The 20721-nt window shown below is 42.6% G+C and overlaps 2 protein-coding genes across 3 annotated transcripts; both read right to left on the bottom strand.

Moving 5' to 3' along the window:
* Positions 1–1369: 1369 nt before the first annotated feature.
* On the bottom strand, positions 1370–9717 carry farsb (phenylalanyl-tRNA synthetase subunit beta). Its single transcript, XM_066666746.1, has 17 exons — positions 9594–9717; positions 8364–8419; positions 7964–8118; positions 7223–7295; positions 6954–7069; positions 6632–6782; positions 6432–6540; positions 6035–6105; positions 5805–5866; positions 5360–5411; positions 5171–5232; positions 4818–5025; positions 4378–4458; positions 4186–4278; positions 3674–3791; positions 3294–3446; positions 1370–2641 (listed from the first exon to the last, which is right to left on the bottom strand). The coding sequence occupies exons 1-17, from the start codon at positions 9649–9651 to the stop codon at positions 2490–2492; spliced, it is 1770 nt and encodes a 589-aa protein (XP_066522843.1). The 5' UTR covers positions 9652–9717; the 3' UTR covers positions 1370–2489.
* Positions 9718–9965: 248 nt separating this feature from the next.
* On the bottom strand, positions 9966–20545 carry usp16 (ubiquitin specific peptidase 16). 2 transcript variants are annotated; one of them, XM_066666745.1, is made up of 18 exons: positions 20350–20545; positions 19471–19535; positions 18895–19082; positions 18437–18540; positions 18055–18170; positions 17320–17549; positions 16845–16940; positions 16324–16454; positions 15985–16072; positions 15508–15586; positions 15111–15256; positions 14528–14713; positions 12801–13242; positions 11845–12036; positions 11507–11601; positions 11239–11325; positions 10963–11107; positions 9966–10825 (listed from the first exon to the last, which is right to left on the bottom strand). In XM_066666745.1, the coding sequence occupies exons 2-18, from the start codon at positions 19511–19513 to the stop codon at positions 10704–10706; spliced, it is 2490 nt and encodes an 829-aa protein (XP_066522842.1). In that variant the 5' UTR covers positions 19514–19535; positions 20350–20545; the 3' UTR covers positions 9966–10703. The 2 variants fall into 2 exon arrangements, with proteins under 2 accessions (XP_066522842.1, XP_066522841.1); XM_066666744.1 differs by having other exon boundaries at positions 9969–10828.
* Between the last annotated feature and the right edge of the window lie 176 nt (positions 20546–20721).

The raw sequence follows: 20721 nt of genomic DNA, 5'->3' as shown, positions 1-20721 counted from the left end.
GCCCTGACTTTTACACCACACCCTCCCACAGACCTCTGACTTTTACACTGCATCCTCCCAGAGCCCTCTGACTTTTACACCGCACCCTCCCACAGACCTCTGACTTTTACACTGCATCCTCCCAGAGCCCTGACTTTTACACCGCACCCTCCCAGAGCCCTGACTTTTACAGCGCACCCTCCCAGATCCCTCCGACTTTTACACCGCACCCTCCCAGAGCCCTGACTTTTACACCGCACCCTCCCAGATCCCTCCGACTTTTACACCGCACCCTCCCAGAGCCCTGACTTTTACACCGCACCCTCCCAGATCCCTCCGACTTTTACACCGCACCCTCCCAGAGCCCTGACTTTTACACCGCACACTCCCAGAGCCCTGACTTTTACACCACACCCTCCCAGAGCCCTGACTTTTACACCGCACCCTCCCAGAGCCCTGACTTTTACACCGCACCCTCCCAGAGCCCTGACTTTTACACCGCACCCTCCCAGAGCCCTGACTTTTACACCGCATCCTCCCAGAGCCCTGACTTTTACACCGCATCCTCCCAGAGCCCTGACTTTTACACCGCACCCTCCCAGAGCCCTCTGACTTCTACACCGCACCCTCCCAGAGCCCTGACTTTTACACCACACCCTCCCAGAGACCTCTGACTTTTACACTGCATCCTCCCAGAGCCCTCTGACTTTTACACCGCATCCTCCCAGAGCCCTGACTTTTACACCGCACCCTCCCAGAGCCCTCTGACTTCTACACCGCACCCTCCCAGAGCCCTGACTTTTACACCACACCCTCCCAGAGACCTCTGACTTTTACACTGCATCCTCCCAGAGCCCTCTGACTTTTACACCGCACCCTCCCAGAGCCCTGACTTTTACACCGCACCCTCCCAGAGCCTTGACTTTTACACCGCACCCTCCCAGAGCCCTGACTTTTACACCGCACCCTCCCAGAGCCCTGACTTTTACACCGCATCCTCCCAGAGCCCTGACTTTTACACCGCATCCTCTCAGAGCCCTGACTTTTACACCGCACCCTCCCAGAGCCCTCTGACTTCTACACCGCACCCTCCCAGAGCCCTGACTTTTACACCACACCCTCCCAGAGACCTCTGACTTTTACACTGCATCCTCCCAGAGCCCTCTGACTTTTACACCGCACCCTCCCAGAGCCCTGACTTTTACACCGCACCCTCCCAGGGCCCTGACTTTTACACCGCACCCTCCCAGATCCCTCCGACTTTTACACCGCACCCTCCCAGAGCCCTGACTTTTACACCGCACCCTCCCAGAGCCCTCCGACTTTTACACCGCACCCTCCCAGAGCCCTCTGACTTTTACACCGCACCCTCCCAGAGCCCTCTGACTTTTACACCGCACCCTCCCAGAGCCCTCTGACTTTTACACCGCACCCTCCCAGAGCCCTCTGACTTTTACACCGCACCCTCCCAGAGCCCTCTGACTTTCACACTGCACCCTCCCAGAGGTGTAATCCCTGTCTGAGGAACCACCCCTTGTTTAAAACTAAGCCCAGGTTACATTAATTCTGTTTTAAGCGCAGATTTCATTATTAATCCTAAGTTTTAAAACTAAATTAATGGGATGTCTGTTGTTTGTTAAAATTTAACCCATGCTATGTTAATCCTGGGTTATAAAACTAAGCCCAGGGGGCTATTCCACAAAGAAAGATTCCTCAGTTAGCCAGCTAACTTAAGCCCAAAGTCAAGCCTGTCCAATAGGAACGGAGCTGAGGGTGATACCCATTTGACAGTCCTAAACTTTGGGCTTAAGTTAGCTGGCTATCTGTGAAATCCTGCTTTGTGGAATACCCCAGAGGTTTCATTAATCCAGTGTTTTTAAATTAAGCCCATGTTTCCTTGACCCTGTTACTATGGGGTGGTTTCCCTGATAGGGATTAAGCCTAGTCCTGAACTACGCCGTATTGTGAATTGTGATTTTTCTCATTGAAAGGACTGTATCATCCAGAACTAAGTTTAACCCCCAGTCTGTGAACATGGGTTAAATTAATCCTGTTACATATAAGACAATGTCATATTGATCCTGTGCTATTTAAACAATATTAACTAACCTCAGTTTATATAATCAAGTGTTATAAACTAATCCCAGGTTAAATTAATCCCAAGATAGTTAAGAAAGCACATGTTTAATTAATCCCTCTGACGACCTGAGAGCAGCTGGATCTGTCTGTAATGAGGAAATGAGAAGCGTTTACTGTTTATCATTTGTTGTTTATTTGTGATGTCAGACGTAATACACAGTTAAAAGCAGCACAGTCACATCCACGTCCTGTTCATAATTAATCTTTAAATATTCATGGCCCTGACAGAGAGGGTGAAAAGGCATGGAGAGTAAACTCCACCCACTTTCTCTAATGATGGGGGCGGGACTACAGCGGATGGAACCAACAGCAACCATGTGTTGGTAAAGGGTGGGGCTAGCGCATGATGGGGTGGGGCCTATGCTGTGACATCAGAGGAAGTGCTCTACATCGATTTCGAGGGCGGAGCAGGGCATGGTGAGCTCAAAGCCGCTGATCACGTCTGGGTGGAGGACCCCGAGACGCCCCACACTCCGGCCATGAGCAAAGATCTCAGCACAGCGTCCCGGAAAGAAGGTGGAGTCTGGGACAGAGAGAGAGAGAGAGAATCAACAGTTTGTCTCCAGTGGCTGACCCCTGCATTGTATTTCTGTCGCTTTACCCTTTCTCTTTCTTCCCTCGTTTCCTTTCTCTTTCCTTACACCTATTCCAATCCCTTTCTCCTCAATCTTTCTCACCTTTCTCTCCTTGCTCTTTTTGTTTTTCTCATTTCTCCTCCACCTCTCCTGACTTTTGTCCTTCCTTCTCCTCACTCATTCCCTTTTCTTCTCACTCATTCTTTCTCTCCTGTCTCACCCTCTTTTTTTAAACTCATTTCCTAGTTGCAACTGTCCTTTCACTCATTTTCCTACCTTTATTTCCTCATTTTTTTCACCTTTACCATGACCTTTACTTAATCTCTCTCTCGCTTCTCAATCCTTATGCCTCTCCCTTTTTTCCTCTCCCATCATTCCCACACTCCTCATTCATTCTCTCCCTCTTTTCTTTCTCACTCTCATTTATCCACCCTCTTCTCTCTCTTTCTAATGAAAATGAACATCACATGAACTGGGAAGAAGGCTGTAAACCTCTGGTAAACATTAACCACCAATGGAAGAGTAAACAGAGGGAAGAGCGCTGTCCTCGTGCTGTGTCACGTTTTCATGATCATATTCTTATCCATTAAAACCCCTCACCCTCTGTGGCCTGGATGTAGTATCCGTTTTTCCGACCCTGGCGGACCTCCAGCAGCTGCATGATCCGGTCCAGGAGTCCATGGATCACCTCGAAACCCGGGGTCTTGTTGTAGTAAACCGCACACAATCGCCTGTTATTCCGGGCCCCGACATCTGAGACCAACACACACACACACACACACACACACTTTTGGTCTTATTAGAAATCCAGACTAATATACATTTCCTGTCAGCATCCTACACAAAAGCTTCATTCCACCTTAAATGGGTCAGATTTTACATACAGGTGCCTGCACATTGAAGGTAGAATGGAAAGCCCAAATGAGAAATATGTAAAAGTAAAAGCAGAACAGAAAGGTGTGATGCCACAGTTCACTGACCCGAGCTCTCGTCCTGCAAAACCACGTCTGAAATCTCAAACAGTTTTAAGGGGAGGGGCATCTTTCTGTTGGCCGCAAGGGTCTTCAGCAGCCCCGATAACAGGGTGGTCCTCGCAACCTGAACATGTATAAAGACATCAACAAAGTAAATATATCTCCAACACGAAACCATAATTTGGGTTTGTTTGGGGGGGTGGGGTGTGTATAAAGTACGTGGAGACCACAGGAACCCAGCTGAAGACAGTGGGTATAAACGGAGTTGTAGATAAACATTCTCTACCCTGGCTCCTCCTTGGCTTCTTGCCGTTCTCTGCAGCCAGGGCTGAGGTCCCGGAGGCCTGGGGTCCCAGGGGTCTAGGGCCCCAGAGGCCCTCTCCCTCTGAGCACCTCCCCCCTCCTCCTCCATTTTCCCATCAGGGAAACTTTAAATGTATGAAATGTAATGGACGACAGTGTTACACACTCTACAAACTGTTGTGTTTTCCTCTGTGTGTGTGTGTGTCACACTGAACCTGGAATTCTGCTGTTTTGGGGTTGGAGATGTGCACAGCTCTCGTCTCTGTGATATTTTTTCCCAGTTTATCAGCTATATCCTCCTGAGAGCACTGGAGGGGGGAGAGAGAGAGAGACAGGTAGTTAATATGAGGTATGGATATGAGATGTAAATACAGATGTGTGTGTGTGAATAAATGTGTTTTCTGTACCAGAGCAAAGGTGAGAGCTTCTGTAAATCCAGCTGCAGCGATATCTATCCTCAATAACTCTGTCAGCTTATTCAGAGGTAACTGCAAACACACACATTCTTTTTAAATATATATTGTACCATATTATTACTGTATTATCACTGTACCATCAGGAGCCCTACAGGATGTAATCCCCCTTCCCCCCTGTTCTTCAGCGCTCAGGACCCCCACAGAGCAGGTGTGATGTGGTGGTGGATCATTCTCAGCGCTGCAGTGACACTGACGTGGTGGTGGTGTGTTAGTGTGTGTTGTGCTGGTGCGAGTGGATCAGACACAGCAGTGCTGCTGGAGTTTTTAAAGCCCTCAGTGTTACTCTAATTTTTGGGCACAGAGTGTAGAGTGTGATTTGAAATTTTATTTAGCTGGTCTCTGGTTGGTGTGTCCACACAGGGCTCTCTCACCTGATTGGCTACAGTGTAAGTACGGGGTGTGGTCATGGCGATGTTGTTGAAGCCGTACGCCATGGCTGCGTCCTCCATGATGTCACAGGCATGGATGACATCAGATCGAGTGGGCGGGATCTCCACCTCGATCTGTCCGTCATCTCCGGTGACTTCTGACTTCAGACACATCCGGGTCAACAGCTGGGCGATGCTCTCTGCGGACTCACTGTTGAGAGGAGAGAGAGAGGGAGAGAGAGAATTGAGAGGGAGAAATCCAATTTTATTATCTATCCTAAATATTATTATCAATATCCAGAATATTTATTAAATTAAGGTGTATATATTTGTCTGAGTAAATATTTATTTCGTGCCTGATGCCAACTTTGTTGTTGATGAAGTCCGCTGAGAGGGTCTCTTTCCTATAGGCCAGTTCCTGTGGGTCAAAGGTCAAGACCATAAATAAAATGTAAAATAATCCAAAAAATGAACAGATTTGTGTCTCCGATCTATGACTGACTAATTAATATTCATAGAAATCAGCCATAAACACAGACACATACTGGATAGATAACCATCTTCCCATCGGGATACACCACTTCTGCCTCCTCCACCCTGAGAGACACAGAGAGTGAGAAAAACAGATGAAGGTTTGTGCTGTAATTACATTATGATTTTACATGTATAACCGTTTATGAAGTCTCATTTCTGGAGAGTGGATAAAAATCCATCCAGACAATAACTACACCTCTATGAATCAATTAGCTACTCCTGTTTCTATAGTTACACTACAACTGTTCCCATGGTTGGTACACCTGTTTCCATGGTTACACCAAGCTCAATGCCATGGTTACACTACAGCCATATGACATATGATAGAGAGAGAGAGAGAGAGAGAGAGGGAAAGTGAAAGAGAGAAAGCGAGAGAGAGAGAGAATGAGAAAGCGAGGGAGAGAGAGAGCACGAGAGAGAGAAAGCTAGAGAGAGAGAGAGAGAGAGGAAACTTACGTGAAGGGCTCTTCACAGTATTCACTGAACATTGTCACAACCATGTCCAGGACAATCTTTGCCTACACACACACACACACAAGAAAACAATATTTGGTTTAACAACTAAACTTAACCCACACTTCAGAGCCAGGTCAGAAGGCCGTTACCAAGACGTATCCTGGTATTATTTTTAGATATTCTCATTCGGAGGAGAAATAACACCCTGAAGTTCAGCTCTTAGAACTGACCTTGGTGAGGTCTGTGGCCGTGCACTCGATGAAAACGTTCCTAGTGTTCACTGAGATCTTGGTGTGGTCCCCTGAAAAGAAAGAAAAAAAATCATAGGAAGAAAAACGTATATAATTTTTAATCTTATTCATTCATTGTCTGTAACCCTTGTCCAGCTCAGGTTTCGCGGTGTCCCGGGTCTACCCACAGTCACTGGGTGCAATTTTTTTAATATTATACTATTTTACAATATTATAACTGAAATTCCTATCAAAACGCAACTGTTCGTATTAAGACACAGAAGAGAGAGAGATAGAAAAAAGGAAAAGAGTGCAGCAAGAGAAAGAAAATGACAGGAAAGGAAGGCCCAGAGAGAGAGAGAGAGAACAGGAGAGAGACAGAGTGAGGTATTCTAACCGTTGATGATGGGGGGCATGGAGAGGACGATGCCATTACTGTCGAAGATGACGGGGTACAGCGGCTCGTCCTCGATGATGTGGAGGTAGTGTCTCAGGTGAGAGTCCGTCTGTGGAGGACAAAGTACGTTAAACATCAATCCTAGAGAAGCAGCCAATAGCAGTGTTCCCTCCCTGCCCTGCCAGCCAATCAGAGCTGACCTTGTAGAGGCTCATGAGCTGTGTGGCGGTGTATTCCTGGCTCTGGTTGAGGGGTCTGAAGCGGATTTCTTCCGGAGCTTTAGCTGTGTACGTAAACGGACCAGAGACGGTGTCCAGGTCGTGGGTTCCTATAGCAACCAGCGTCCTTTTCCTAAAGAGGGACAAGCAACAACAAACCTGAGCCATGAGTCCTCAAAGTCCGACTTTGGAATTTAATAAATAAACAGCTTCTTTTAAGCATTCCCAATAAAATTATAATAAAGTCTGAAGATTTGAGTTTTGGAACAAGGGCAACGTGAACATGGTCGGTTTTAGCTGAGACCTGCAGACGTTCTGGTGCAGTTTCTCCTGCAGCTCGATGAAACTCTCGTATCTCTCCGGGGTGAAGCTGATGTTCCGTAAAACTGCTGCAACAGCGTGAGGTCTTACACTCGCTGTCTGCATACACACAGAGAGAGAGAGGGGGGGGGGTGAACAAGAAAGATAAGTATTTATATAAGTTAAATTTAAGATAACTTTATATATTCCACAGAATCTCATAATCATCATCATCATCATCATTATCAGCTGTTGTATAAAGACTGAACTCACCTCCTCTGTAATGATGAGCCGCTGAGGTTCTCCATTCACTGGACTCACACGCTTGTAACGGGGGGCTTCCTTTCTGCACATACACAGACAAACACATTTACACAAAGCACAGATGTGACTTATGCTTATGCACACACAGCACATTCAATGTAGGACAACAGCTTGGTCATTTCCCTGCTGTTGTATTTGTTGTTACATCCACCAGCTTTTACTTCAAACTTCCCAGTCCACCTTAAATATGGAGCAGTGACAGTCTGGTGCTTAGGTGCCAGAACGTTACTGCTGCATCAGTTAAAGGGAACATCCACGATTGTGGGGAACTGTTGTTGTTTTTTTTCTGCCGTGAGCAGAGAGAGAGAAAGCCTAGCACCAGACACTTTGTTTTTTTTACCCATTTACAGACACTGGGGCTTCGTAAACACATTAGAGCGGTTTCCAGAGCAAACCGACTGCAGAGCAGCAAAAGGGGAGGAAACATCCTCAGAATTTTATATAAAGTTGTTTGTTTTTATTATTAAAATTCTGAATGTTGCCTTTAAGGTGGAATGGCCAGATACTGTAACTCCCACAAGAATCACTGCACCAAAGCCTGTAAGAGTCCATGCATCCAGGACAGGTTTTGCCACCTTACTTCATCCCTTCTGAACAGTCAGAACACATTTTGTGGACTTCTCTTAATCAATAAATTAAGTTATTGCACATCAATGGTTAACACTGAAAGACCACAGTGTTGTTTCTTACTTCTCTTTGAAGACCTGCAGTCCTCTTACCAGTCCCTCCAGACACAGCAGGTCATAGCGATTTGCGGGGACATCAATTTTATACAGAATGACATCCGAGGCCCCCTCTGCTTTCTGGTCTCCCTGCTCTCGGCTGATTATATCTCTCTCCGACGTCTGCACACACAATTACACAAAAAACAAGCAGCAAAAATGAGTGATGCACTAGTGACCGGACAAATCATCTTCTGTTCATCTGTAATCTGATGTTTGGATTTTAGGATTGGAATGAAACAAATTCACATAAGCCTCAGACCAAACAGAGTGTTTATTTACATTGTTTTGAGAATCCTGACCAATCACAGTTTGAGCTGAGGTTCTGTTGTTACAGTTATGACATTTATAGCTTGAGTCACACTCACAATCTCATCCAGCTCGAGGCCGAACTCAAAGCAGAGCTCATCAAATTCTTCATCGGCTGAAATTATAAAACACAGAAAGAGAGAGAGAGAGAGATGAGCAAAGAGGATTTTTACCAAAAAACCCACAAATGTTTTGGCCATTTTTAAGTCCTTCATCAGGTGAAACAGGACGCTGTCGGCTGGATGTTTTTGGTCGGTGGACTGTTCTCAGTCCAGCAGTGACACTGAGGGGTTTAAAAACTCCAGCAGCACTGCTGTGTCTGATCCACTCGCACCAGCACAACACACACTAACACACCACCACCACGTCAGTGTCACTGCAGCGCTGAGAATGATCCAACACCACATCACACCTGCTCTGTGGGGATCCTGCATGGGTCCTGACTTATGAAGAACAGGGTTAAAAGGGGCTATGAAAGTATGCAGAGCAACTGAGGACTAAACTCTGTAACTGCAGAACTACAAAGTGCTCCTGTATTATCAGTAGAGCATATAAAACAATGAGCATGGACATTTATGTAATTAGAAATAGCTTTGCAAAAACAGCTAAAAAATTTTTAACAATGGCAGCAGCTACCAACTGACATGTCAAAACTTTGACAATCTGCATGACGTCATTGCGTACGAAACTATATATGTCGTCACTTCCACCGCTCCGCTAACATCATGCTTCTTACACTGAAAGCAAACTAACACAATTAGGCACTAGTTGTTTAGGAAATAAATTCTGTTAAACAATATCAGTAACAGCAGCAATATTCATATGAACAATAATATTAAAAAGTGATCAAGAACATTTCTCAGCTCAAAAAAAATCTGATGCAATAATGGCGAAACCGAAGCCTCCAATATGAATTTAAACTTCCACCTTAAATAGGATGCAGTTAGGTTCAAGCGCTTGAGGCACCAGAATGCAACCGCAGCCCATTTAAGGTGGAACGCAAACTTAAAAATTCTAGACTGCTTTGAAAATGAATGAACACCTTAAAATCTATAAGTTATAATGTAATACTCGGTTACAAAACACACACGAGACGCAGTAAATGCAATAAAGGACATAATACATAAAATGAACATTATACTACATGATCTTATTAGTTATTAGCAGTTCTCTCATTCAGCGCTTCTTCGGCGTAATAACAGCTTTATTAACGTAACCCATATAAACATAGGCGCTGTTACTAATATTGTATAAGCATATTTAAAATATTAAATTGTAAATAAACTCACTGTAAGTCTGTCCCAAAGACTGGAAGAGTAAATCCCGCTTCACACTGACCGTCGGCATGATTCCACACCGCTAAGCTAACCAACCACAATAAGAGTCCTTCACAGAGGATCTTACAGACTACTGGCTTTGAACTTCAAAATAAAAGTATCATATCAATGTACCAAATATTTAAATACTTCATGTTCTTCAAAGATCAGTCTCTTGAGAGAATACACATAAAGCCTATTAGCCTAAGTGTCAATATATTCAAAAACTGCAGAATATACCATTACATTTGTACAAGCCACATTTTGTATTAAATTCTTTGCAACATTTGTATTCATATAAATTAATTTTCTGTATAAAATTTGTATTGGCCTTTTATTTTGCTCGTCCCCCTTCTCATACACAGAATACAATCATAGTTTATTCAATGCTCTGTTCTGTTGAATGATACATAAACAGACACAAGTCATACCAGCCATTATTTTATTTATTGCTTGCCATATAAAATTGTAGCAAATTAAATAATTTGTAAAAAAAAATGAATGTACTTTACTCATTTGGGCAAGGTTTTCCTGGCATCCAGTTTTGTTAAAACCTTGCAATAGATGTCTCAGCAGGGTCTGGTCAGAGTCGTAAACAATACCATCAGATATGTGTAACAAAATTTGAAACAACTGTATACTTGACAAAATTTTTCCCTCCTGTAGAAATCATTATAGTTCACTTTATTCTTCCATATGTTTAATAAGGCTTTGTAGTCATTATGCAGATTTTAAGAAACCGTCTCACCACCACAAAATATAAGTTTCATAAATACGGACTCCTCAAAATAATACTCCAGCGGATGTAGTGCTTTATTTCAACACACCCTCTGGCAGAAAAGCAGCTGGAATTTCCTAGCAGGAACTGATACAAGCAGCTGAGTTGGACCTCAGTGATCTAAAAATTACTGAAGCATTGGACCTCTGATCTCAGGTTTGTTGCTCTTCAGTGACATACGAGCTCTGATGTGTTGGACCTCTGTGATCTCTTCAATAATGTTTTAAACCTCTGATGTTTAAAGACTGCTTATTTGTTGGACCTGTTTGATCTCTCAGATCACTGATGTGTTGGATCTTGGTGACCTAGGAGATCCTCTCGTAGAAAAGGAGGTAGGCTTGAGAGCTCTGGACTTTGGCTTCTGTGACCGGGTGAACACTACTGTCACTGATGTGGAACCAGGTTCCTTTAGGGGGCGCCACTTCACCTGCTAAGAGACATATACTTTTATAATCACATCAACATTGTTTTCATTTAGAAACCCGGTGCAGGCATTTTATCTGCTTATTCACTAATGAATCCATTCATTGTCTGTAACTCTTATCCAGTTGTACTGTAACTTACCTGCTGAACCAGCTCCATTCAGAACAGCGTTGGTTACAGGTCGAGTTTTAATAAACGCTGTGTAATGACCCGACCTCATCGTGCCGCTGTGTTCCACTATTCCGTACAGAGAATAGAGGACCTGAGACTGCCCCTCCTCTACTCCCTGAACACACACACACACAGAGCAATACAGAGTGCACAGTGTAAACATTATACTGATGGTCTTCTTGAGGGAGAGACAGACAAGGAAGAATAAGTACAGGGATATTAGAGAGAGAGGGAGAGAAAGAGAACCTTGCATTTAGTGGAGCAGAATGGGGCGAGGTCCAACACCTGAGGAAACTGCACATGTCTGTTCACCTTACACACACTGTAGGCCACCTAAAACACACACACACACCTCTCACTATGAAACTTCAATCAACAGACAAATTATCCAAGTTGAAATAATAACTAATTTATAATGGCTGCCTACATAGTGCACTAAATAGTGAAAAAGGGGATGTTTGAGACAAGCTCATGCTGATGTGTGTTTGTTGTTGTGACATTTAATAGTGTTTACCTGCTGAAACCGCTTCAGGTGCAGCGTGAGGACAGGTGGAGGAGAGGAGATCAACATCTGCTTGAGGGCGTCTCTGTAAACATTCTTCTTAGAACCTGAACACAAGACAGACATAGAATTAAGTCCATGTTTATAGATTAAAAACACATATATACCTACAGTTGTTTAGCCCTGCTCCTCTTCTCTAAAAGAAGAGACTCTGGACAAAGAAAAATGTTAAAAACCATTTGTAAACATGGGTTATGATCATTTTACAAAACAAACACCAACAAACACCTACAAACATTGCAAGTGGACGTCAAGGGGGGACAAATACAACATGAGAAAATGACACCTACTGTCTGCAACTGTGGACTGATTCTGTTTTTTGGTGCAGGTCACACACAGGAGGCTGTTGTTCTGAGTTAACTGCTCCACCTCTGTAAACTGATATAAACACGCGTCCACCGAGCACTCCTGTCTGTCAGGCGCCGCTCTGGTGGACAGTGCCTGAAACGCCAGCTCTGGGTCCTGATTCACCACCACGTATTCTGCAAAATCACCAAGAGTGAATAATATAACATCAGCATTATATATCTGGAGCCCATTAACCCACACACTGTGAAACAAACTCCCCAGTCTGTTTTCTGTGTGCTGCCCAAGTCAGAAAAACAATAAAAAGAGTCGCTTTGATTCTCCTCTGTCGTCAAGTGCAGAGATTTTAGAATGGCCCTGCTCCCTTGACTGAGTCTGTCCAATCACAGCACTGGACCCATGTTTATGTGAGAGTGCAAAGACGAGGTTATATGCAGCAAAACAGACACAAGGAGCGCCGAGAAATAAGAGCACTGAGTAAAAACGAGAACAGAGCGAAAACCGCTACAAAAAAAAAAAAAAAAAACGGAGTTTCTGCTCCTCGCTACTCACTGCTGTGCGCTCGGGGTCGGGGTGAACAGCGAGTGGCTCATTATCATTTAAAGGAACAGGTGCTGAAAGTGGGCGTTCTGAACAGGGCTGTTTACACAGGGGGAGAACACTGCTGTGGGGCTCGTGGGGTTTGGACCAAAGCAGGTCACAGATGTTTCATTAAGAAAGAGAACTGTGTTCCACTGTGGAGAAGGACAATATGTTCACTTTAACATAGATTTATAAGTATTATTAGCATAATTTTCACTGGCATACCTGTCTATAATAGTTTGAAAATACAGTTTGGGAAAATTACTGTATTGGTAAATATCTTCCTAATTATGGAAACTATGTAATAAAAAATTTATTTTAATTCAAATCAAACACTGATGCCCACCCCTAGCTTTACCTGCTGCCTTCTCCTCTGACTCCTCCTCCAGACTCTCCTCATTGGCCACCTGCAGGGAGAGAGCTTTCACACTATTGGCTAATTCATCTCCCTCATTTTCATGGTTGCTGATTTTTCCCCCCTCGTCCTCCTCTTCCTCTCCTTCATCCTTCTCCTCTGTTCTCTCCTCCGACAGAACGCTGAAGTGATTAGTGTTGGCTGCAGCAGCTAATTTTCCTTCTTCTTCTTCTTCTTCCTCTTCCTCCTCAGCTTTATCTTCTCTGCATTGTTCCCCGGCCTCAGATCTCAGGGACTGGCTTGTATCCTTCTCAGCTCTGCCCTCTTCGTCAGCCTCCTGTTCAGCTACACTAGGGGGCGGGGTTTCAGAAGGGTTCTCTTCATTCTGATTGGACAGAGAGTCCAGGGTAAGCTTTGCTCCTTGCTTCTGCTGCCACTTCTGATTCTGTAAAACACAAAACAATAAAACATTTCTTTTAAAAAAAGGTCCAAACAACAATTAATACATAATATTTAAAATAGTGATCTACTTGTCAATAAACCAATATTCCATAAAGTGCATCTCACATGAGATGAATAATAAAATTGTTTGCAAATCTCTTAAACTGGATCCTTATCTTCACTCTCCAATAACAACATAAAATCTTCCAAAATAATAACTTTACAGGAACAGGAAAAACCATTCTCAACTTTCAGTGGAAGTCAATGTAAATAGATTGTATTCAGAGTCATTTTGGAGTGTGGCGTCACAGTGGAGCAGCAGGTAGTGTCTCTGTCACAGCTCCAGGGTCCTGGAGGTTGTGGGTTTCAAGTCCGCTCCGGGTGACTGTCTGTGAGGAGTGTGGTGTGTTCTCTCTGTGTCTGCATGGGTTTCCTCCGGGTGACTGCCTGTGAGGAGTGTGGTGTGTTCTCCCTGTGTCTGCGTGGGTTTCCTCCGGGTGCTCCGGTTTCCTCCCACACTCCAAAAACACACGTTGGTATGTGGATTGGAGACTCCGTAGTTGTAGTATCCGTAGGTGTGAGTGTGTGAGTGAATGTGTAAGTGTGTGTTGCCCTGTGAAGGACTGGCGCCCCCTCCAGGGTGTGTTCCTACCTTGAGCCCAGTGTTTCCGGGTAGGCTCCGGACCCACCGCCCCCTGAACTGGATAAGTGCTACAGACAAAGAATGAATGAATTTCGGAGTGTTTCTATTGGTCCATTCATCATGAGATTTACACACTGTGTGAAGGACAGTTGCTGTGTTGAGATGATATAGTAAACTAAACATCCACAAACACAGAGTCATAGGTTTTTAATTGAACAGCGACTTTACGCTCCAATGAATAGGCCCCCAAACATGAGCACGGCCATGTTTAACATGGGGTTAATACATAATCTCTGATAGGCCCAAGACACCGTGTATCATTGTAATGACTGTTTCACAGCACAAAGAAGAATCACTGGAGAAAATTATTAATTTCTCCTTCAAGGTGCAATGAAATAAATTGAAGCTATATCGCCCCCTAAACTTCCTGCAGTGTATTACCATTGGTCAGGATGTCTGTTTTTGGTGATTTTTTTCCCCATAAATGTGCAGATACAGTGGCAAGTTTAATTAGGATTTATTTGGCATTTGTGCGTCTTAAACTACAAACTACAGGATCTGATGCAGGTCAGTCTTTTTGATGAAATAACAATAATAAAAGAGTGTCTTATATCTGGAAACAAGAATTAAAGTTAACATGTTGTACCTTGGCCTGTTTTTTCGCCTGCTTCTTGGCCTTTTTCTGCTGGTACTTGCTCCCTGTGCCTGTCGGCATATCTCCATCCCCATTGATCACTGGAGAGCCACTGCCCCGCCCACTGCCCCTCCTGTTTTCCTCAGACACACTGCTCTTCTGCTGAATAGCCTTCTTCTGGTTCTTTTTCCTGTAAGCCTAAAAAAAACAACACCATTAGGACATCACAAATCTCTAACAAATCAGTGCTGAAACAAAACCACATATCTCCAAAAAAAAGCTGTATTACAGGAGAGGAAACTCATTTCTACTGGTGAAATTGTTAAGATATTTTCACACAATGTAAAACAGCATGTAGCATTTTTAGATCTTCAAACTGGAACAATACATAAAGTCTTTTTTTAATACATGCCCATAACATCATTTATAAACTGCAGTTTTACTGTGATAAATCTTTATAAAGACAATAAGAAAGTAGACAAATAAAACATAATATTTAATAGCTTTAAAAGAGTTTTATAACACGTGCACTATAACAGATTACTCAATAAACAACAGTAAACAATGTTCCAAAAGCAGCAAAACATGGAAGTACCTCATCAGCCACAGGTAGCGACAAATCGAGGAACACCTCAGTTACAGAGGAAATGGTTTTACACTCTTTACACATCACCGTGCTGGTCATCTCTCCTCCAAACACTCGGTCCACAAAGTTCCTGCTGCCACCGTTTCTTTCATATTCTTGCAAATATAAAAAAAAGGGTAAAAAAACATTTTATAGCCATGTTAACTGTATTTTATTATTGCTAAGGAGAGAACATGAGGTATTCATCCACCTGGGTCACTTTGACTACAATAAAAAACTGTTAGTTGCTGAGGTTGATGTAGTAGATTATCAGGAGGTCACTCAAAAGGGACCAACAACTGACCACAAGCTGATGTTAGACCTTCACTATCAACATTAACTGCATTAATAAAAAGATCAAACTCACCTTTTGCTATTTTCTTCTGCTCCGCATCCAAGGTTTTCCCAGAATTTTTCAGAGCTTCCAGAATTCCAGCAGTTACTCTCTGAGAAAGTTACAGATAAACGAGTGGCTTAATAAACACACGACAAACCTGTTTAACATCACCTTCACAGGTACTCAGAACCCCCACAGAGCAGGTGTGTCTTGGTGGTTGATCATTCTCAGACAAGCAGTGACATTAAGGGGTTTAAAAACTCCAGCAGCACTGCTGTGTCTGATCCACTCGCACCAGCACAACACACACTAACACAACACCACCACGTCAGTGTCACTGCAACGCTGAGAATTATCCACCACCACATCACACCTGCTCTGTGGGGGTCCACGCTACAGTCTGTAACTATAGAACCACAAAGTGCTTCTGTGGTCAGTGGAGCTGAGAGAATAGGGTGAGTGTGTTATGGCTCATCAGTGAGTAATAGCTATCATTATCATACGTACAGTGCTCTCTTCCGCCCTCATGCCGTCCAGTAAATATCTAAGCAGCTCCTGACTGTCTTGCTGCTGAAAACCTTTAAATCTGGATGCCCTGCAGAAAATATACCACATACACATCTTACACACTGTTTACACTCTTCTCCAAAGTTACATAGTGCAGTTTCTGCCCAGAACAGCAAGGACAGAGGCCCTATTCTCCCTGTTACAGCTCAGTGGAGCATCACAACGATTCTGAAGCTGTAGTTTTAAGGTAAAAATATTACCTAGTGTTGCTTTAAAAGATCTAAATGTGGAGTCAGTAGTAAACACATAAGAAGCTTTAATGCTTTTACTGGCTCTTACTTTTTACACACTTGAGTGAAGAGTTCTCTGGGAGTGACCACAGCTTTCGGAGTCTGCTGGATCTCGTTCAGAAGCTCACACATCGCCAGCGTCAGAGAGCCGGGCCTCGGCAGCTGGACCAGCAAAGGATCCTGGGATACAAAATGACATGAGAGAAGCCTCCGCCACAGTCAAGATGTAAACAAACCCAGGGGTTTTCTAGAGAAACAGTCAGACAGCAGAACAGTGGACAGCGGAGGTGAATGGAACCAGACGACCTCCTTTAAAAGCTCCTCACACAAAGTGAGGACAGTGAACAGAGGTGGACACACGGCTGATGTCTGACCGTAGTCTGGAGAAGGTGGTGGTGGTGGTGAAGCCCATGGAGGTCACTGCTGATGTTGGAGAGGAAATAACACTCTGGGTTTGTTTTGTAGTAATGACGTCTGGTTCCATTCACCACCACTAGGAAGAAATGAACCTGAATCACTGCATTTACAGTTCACTGAATTCTGGGTACGGTTTCTAATGGTCATTTGTACCAGCTGGGAAGAAGGTGGAGGTTTTAGTAACAGGTTGCTCTGTTCTTCCTTCACTTCACTCAGCAGCTGACGTAGAAGTACTGTCTGAGATAAATTCTGAAACAAAAGGGAAAACAATATATTACTATCACTTCACTTCTCTGATCTAAAAAAAGCGTGTTTATCCATCTAACTCTCCGTTGTTTATTTAACTCTACCCCAAACATTCATTAAGCACAGGTTCTTCACCTCTGAGGAGATCAGAAGTAAGTTCCTCTCACAAAATAAATCATTCCTAAGTTGGCATTCAGAGAAAGGAGGACCCATACACATACAGCCACGCAAGACCTGGGCTATTCTCACTTTCACTCTCACTAAAGAACTAGAAATAGACGCAGAGGCTCTTTAAAAATGGGGTCCTTTTTATAATCCCCTGTATATATTTATCTATCTACTCACACTGAACATAACAAAGGCTGATATAAATCTCGCAAACCTGCAGAACAGCGTTGAAGAAGCAGGTGTTTCCCAGATTACTGAAGCCCTTCACTGCCACAGCTCCACTTCCAGCTCCTTCAACTTTCGGAACGCCATTCTGCTTCGCGGTTTTCCTGTTGTCTTTCTGTTTCGGCAGATTTTCCTTTTCTTCCTCACACACTTCGTCCACAGTTACGACCGACACACTGCTCTCATTCTCCTCCTCCTCCTCCTCCTCCTTCTTCATCTCTAGGAGATGACATATCACATTTTGCAATTGTACTGTTATTGCTTTTAAATCATGCTAAAAGTACCCACTAAACTGGTGTTTCTGTACATTTTGTTGTGTCAATGTGAACAGGAAGAGAACCTTAATTAAACAATGGAACAATAGAATCTGTAAATAATGCAGTATAATTCAAATAGTCCATTCCACCTTAAAATGAAGCAGTTAAAGTCTGGGGCCTGGGCATTAGAATTTATGGAATGGAGATTTTGAAAAAGCAGCCTGGTTCCTGGAATTTAACTTCTGCTCAGTTTGAGGTGGAATGGACTGCTCTGTTAAAGATTAGAAGTTTAGCAGCTGAAATTTATTTGGTGTTTTTGTTTTTATTTTGAAGGTTTTTTGGCATCGTTGTTGTTGTTGTGTTATTGTTATTTTTGGTCGAACTGTGACCTGAATTTCAGTTTTGTTTCAAGAATTTTCATTTCAGTGCATCACTAATAAACACTGCACTACAACTGGTGCACTTACTCCTAGCTGTGTTTTTTGGTCTAGATCCACTCAGCGCATTTTTCTTAATGTTGGAGACGAGCTGAGCCAGCTGCCCCGTGCTGGAATAGTGGACATCATCATCACAGATGTAACACCTTCAAAAAAAAAAAATATATAAATAAATAAAACCCCTTTTAAATATATAGAGACAGAGATAAACGATAAACAACATACACGTTTACTCAGGTTTAGCAGGCTCAAGAATCTCCACAAGGGGGTGCTATTAGCCCACAGTATTGGTGAAAAATGTTTTTGAAAGGAATGAAATTACCGTGGATCACTCACTTATTTCAAAATGGGAAGGCAACACTTAAAGAGTAAATAAGTTACATTAATATGAAACAGTTATTAAAGCTCTCACCACACACTCCAGGTGTCCAGACTCAGCACCAAGCAGTGCGTGTCTGACCGGGGTTTCTCGTAGTGTTTGATGGCATGTTTGTTCTCGGAGAGTCTTCCACAGCCCTGAACCAATCAAAGAAAAATTGGGTAAAATTAACTCTTTTTTTTTTTTTTTAAACACACAATTTCAGACCCAATATCAATTATTTAAAATAGGACTGATTTCAATAGACTAATTTTAATTAGCATAAATATCAAAATCTCATCCATTTTTAATTTCCCGAAATTTCCTAATGATTTTAAGTAGCAATAGTATTCTGGTGTCATACATTAGCTTATTTTATATGCAACTCAGAGAGGAGCTAGCAAACCAGATGGGTTTTCTGTAAGACATGTTTCACTCTCCACAAAGGAAGGTTTACACTAAAACATTCTGAGAAGTGCGGGCTTCAACCGAATAACAGAAAGTAGGTTTACTCTGTGTCCACATTTCAGACACATCCACACGGCTGGAGGCTCTGGGTTTGTGTCATTTTCCGGTGGAGCCTCGTCTTTGCTGCGCGTCTCTTCTTCACAAGCTTGGCAAAGGTTCCAGGACGTGTCCAGGTTCAACTTCTTCAACAAACTGTGGTCTATTCCTTTACGGATGTGAGTACATGTCGCTCCTAGAGGGTAAAAGGAAGATAAATTAAACAAGAACGAGGCAACGACATGGCAAATGTGGACCAGTGCCAACCCAAAAAAAAAAATCTGAAGTGTAGAATTTAGGGCTAGATTTATGCAGATAATCCTTAGAGAGAAATATGACAGTCACAATATAATTAGTAATTATAAATATTAAAATGTAGATATAGTAGTGAAGTAACCTGGTGACACCTTCAATTTTAAAGAAAACAAATACATCAAATATCATTCTGAAATATCCGTCAAATAAATAAAAATCTTCTAAGTATCTGCTGACACCAATATGATTCTGATATAATCATGCATTCTTAAAATAAACACAATATAGAAATAAAACCATCATGCTTGAGAAACCTGGAAGGTACATACCTGAGAGATCCATTGAGTTGTCTTTTACACGTTTTTTGCCCATTGTGTCACAGGATGAAGTGTTTCTAGGACAAAAGGTAATATTTTAAACTTCAACCGTGAATCTACCCAGATATTTTAAGTCAAAAACTTTCCAAACGCGGATAAAGCAGTGTGACAGGTTTCAATCACAGCAATAAGACACAACATAAATTAAGGTGAGGTTACAGTGGTATTTCAAATGATTTGTTCCAATATTGGCCCATGTTTCAGAGGCTGGGATGTAAACAATGTCAGTGAAAGGGGCTTTTACTTTGAAGTCTTCATATTTCACAAAATATTATACAAGTAATTATCGTTTTATTTTAGATTTAGATTTAAATAGTGCTTCTTTCATCTATTTTCTTGTCTTCTTTAGTTTTAACCTAAATTTCTATAAAATAAGCTAGATCAAGTGGTAGTCTTTTGCAGGATTTCTGAATTAACCAGATAACTGTGTCATTGCTGTCCATAGGGAGGAGAGCTGGACTTAAGTTATCTGGCTAACCTTTTAAAATGGTGTTTGAACAGGAGGCTGACAAGGTTGCCATGATGTTTAAGTCATCTGGCTAAATTGAGAAGTCCTGCTTTGTAGAACACACCCCTGAACTGATTTCTCAGTTTTAGCCAGATAACTTAATCTTCAGGTTCAGAGCTGGAGGTCTGTTCTATTGGTTAATCCTGAACACTAAGGTTAAGTTTGTCTAACATCCCAAAAATAAAGTGAATTAATACAAATAAAGAAGCATACTTCAGAGTAAGAATATCCCAAATAAAAAAATTATTAAATAAATAAACAAACCCATATAAAACTTTAGCCACCAGGCCACTACCTTTTGGGCTAATGCTAGGACAACTCACCAGCTGTAGTGGGAGAAAGTGAAAGTAACCCAATACTGTATTTTAGCCGCTTAAAAACTCCACACAAGAGTTCTCAGATAAACCCGGAATTAAGTCTAAACCCTTTAATAAACCGCTATCTGCAGACATTTTTGCTGAAATGTAATGTAAACACAGCTCTAGCTGATGCTAACATCGCAACACGCGGACTCTTATGCTGACTGTATGAAACTAGTCGCCTGTGGCCGGGTCTTTCAAAATAAAAGTACAGCTACAACGTTTTGGTTTGTTTTGTTTTTATTTTGTTTTATGTCGTCTTGGTTGATTTTATGGCAATAAATCACTAGTTATTTGTATGCAAAACCTAGTAGCCAACTTCAACTGCACTTCAAA

This window comes from Hoplias malabaricus, chromosome 1, assembly GCF_029633855.1.
Source record: "Hoplias malabaricus isolate fHopMal1 chromosome 1, fHopMal1.hap1, whole genome shotgun sequence".
Classification (NCBI taxonomy): domain Eukaryota; kingdom Metazoa; phylum Chordata; class Actinopteri; order Characiformes; family Erythrinidae; genus Hoplias; species Hoplias malabaricus.
This window is presented reverse-complemented; position numbering and strand designations above follow the sequence as displayed.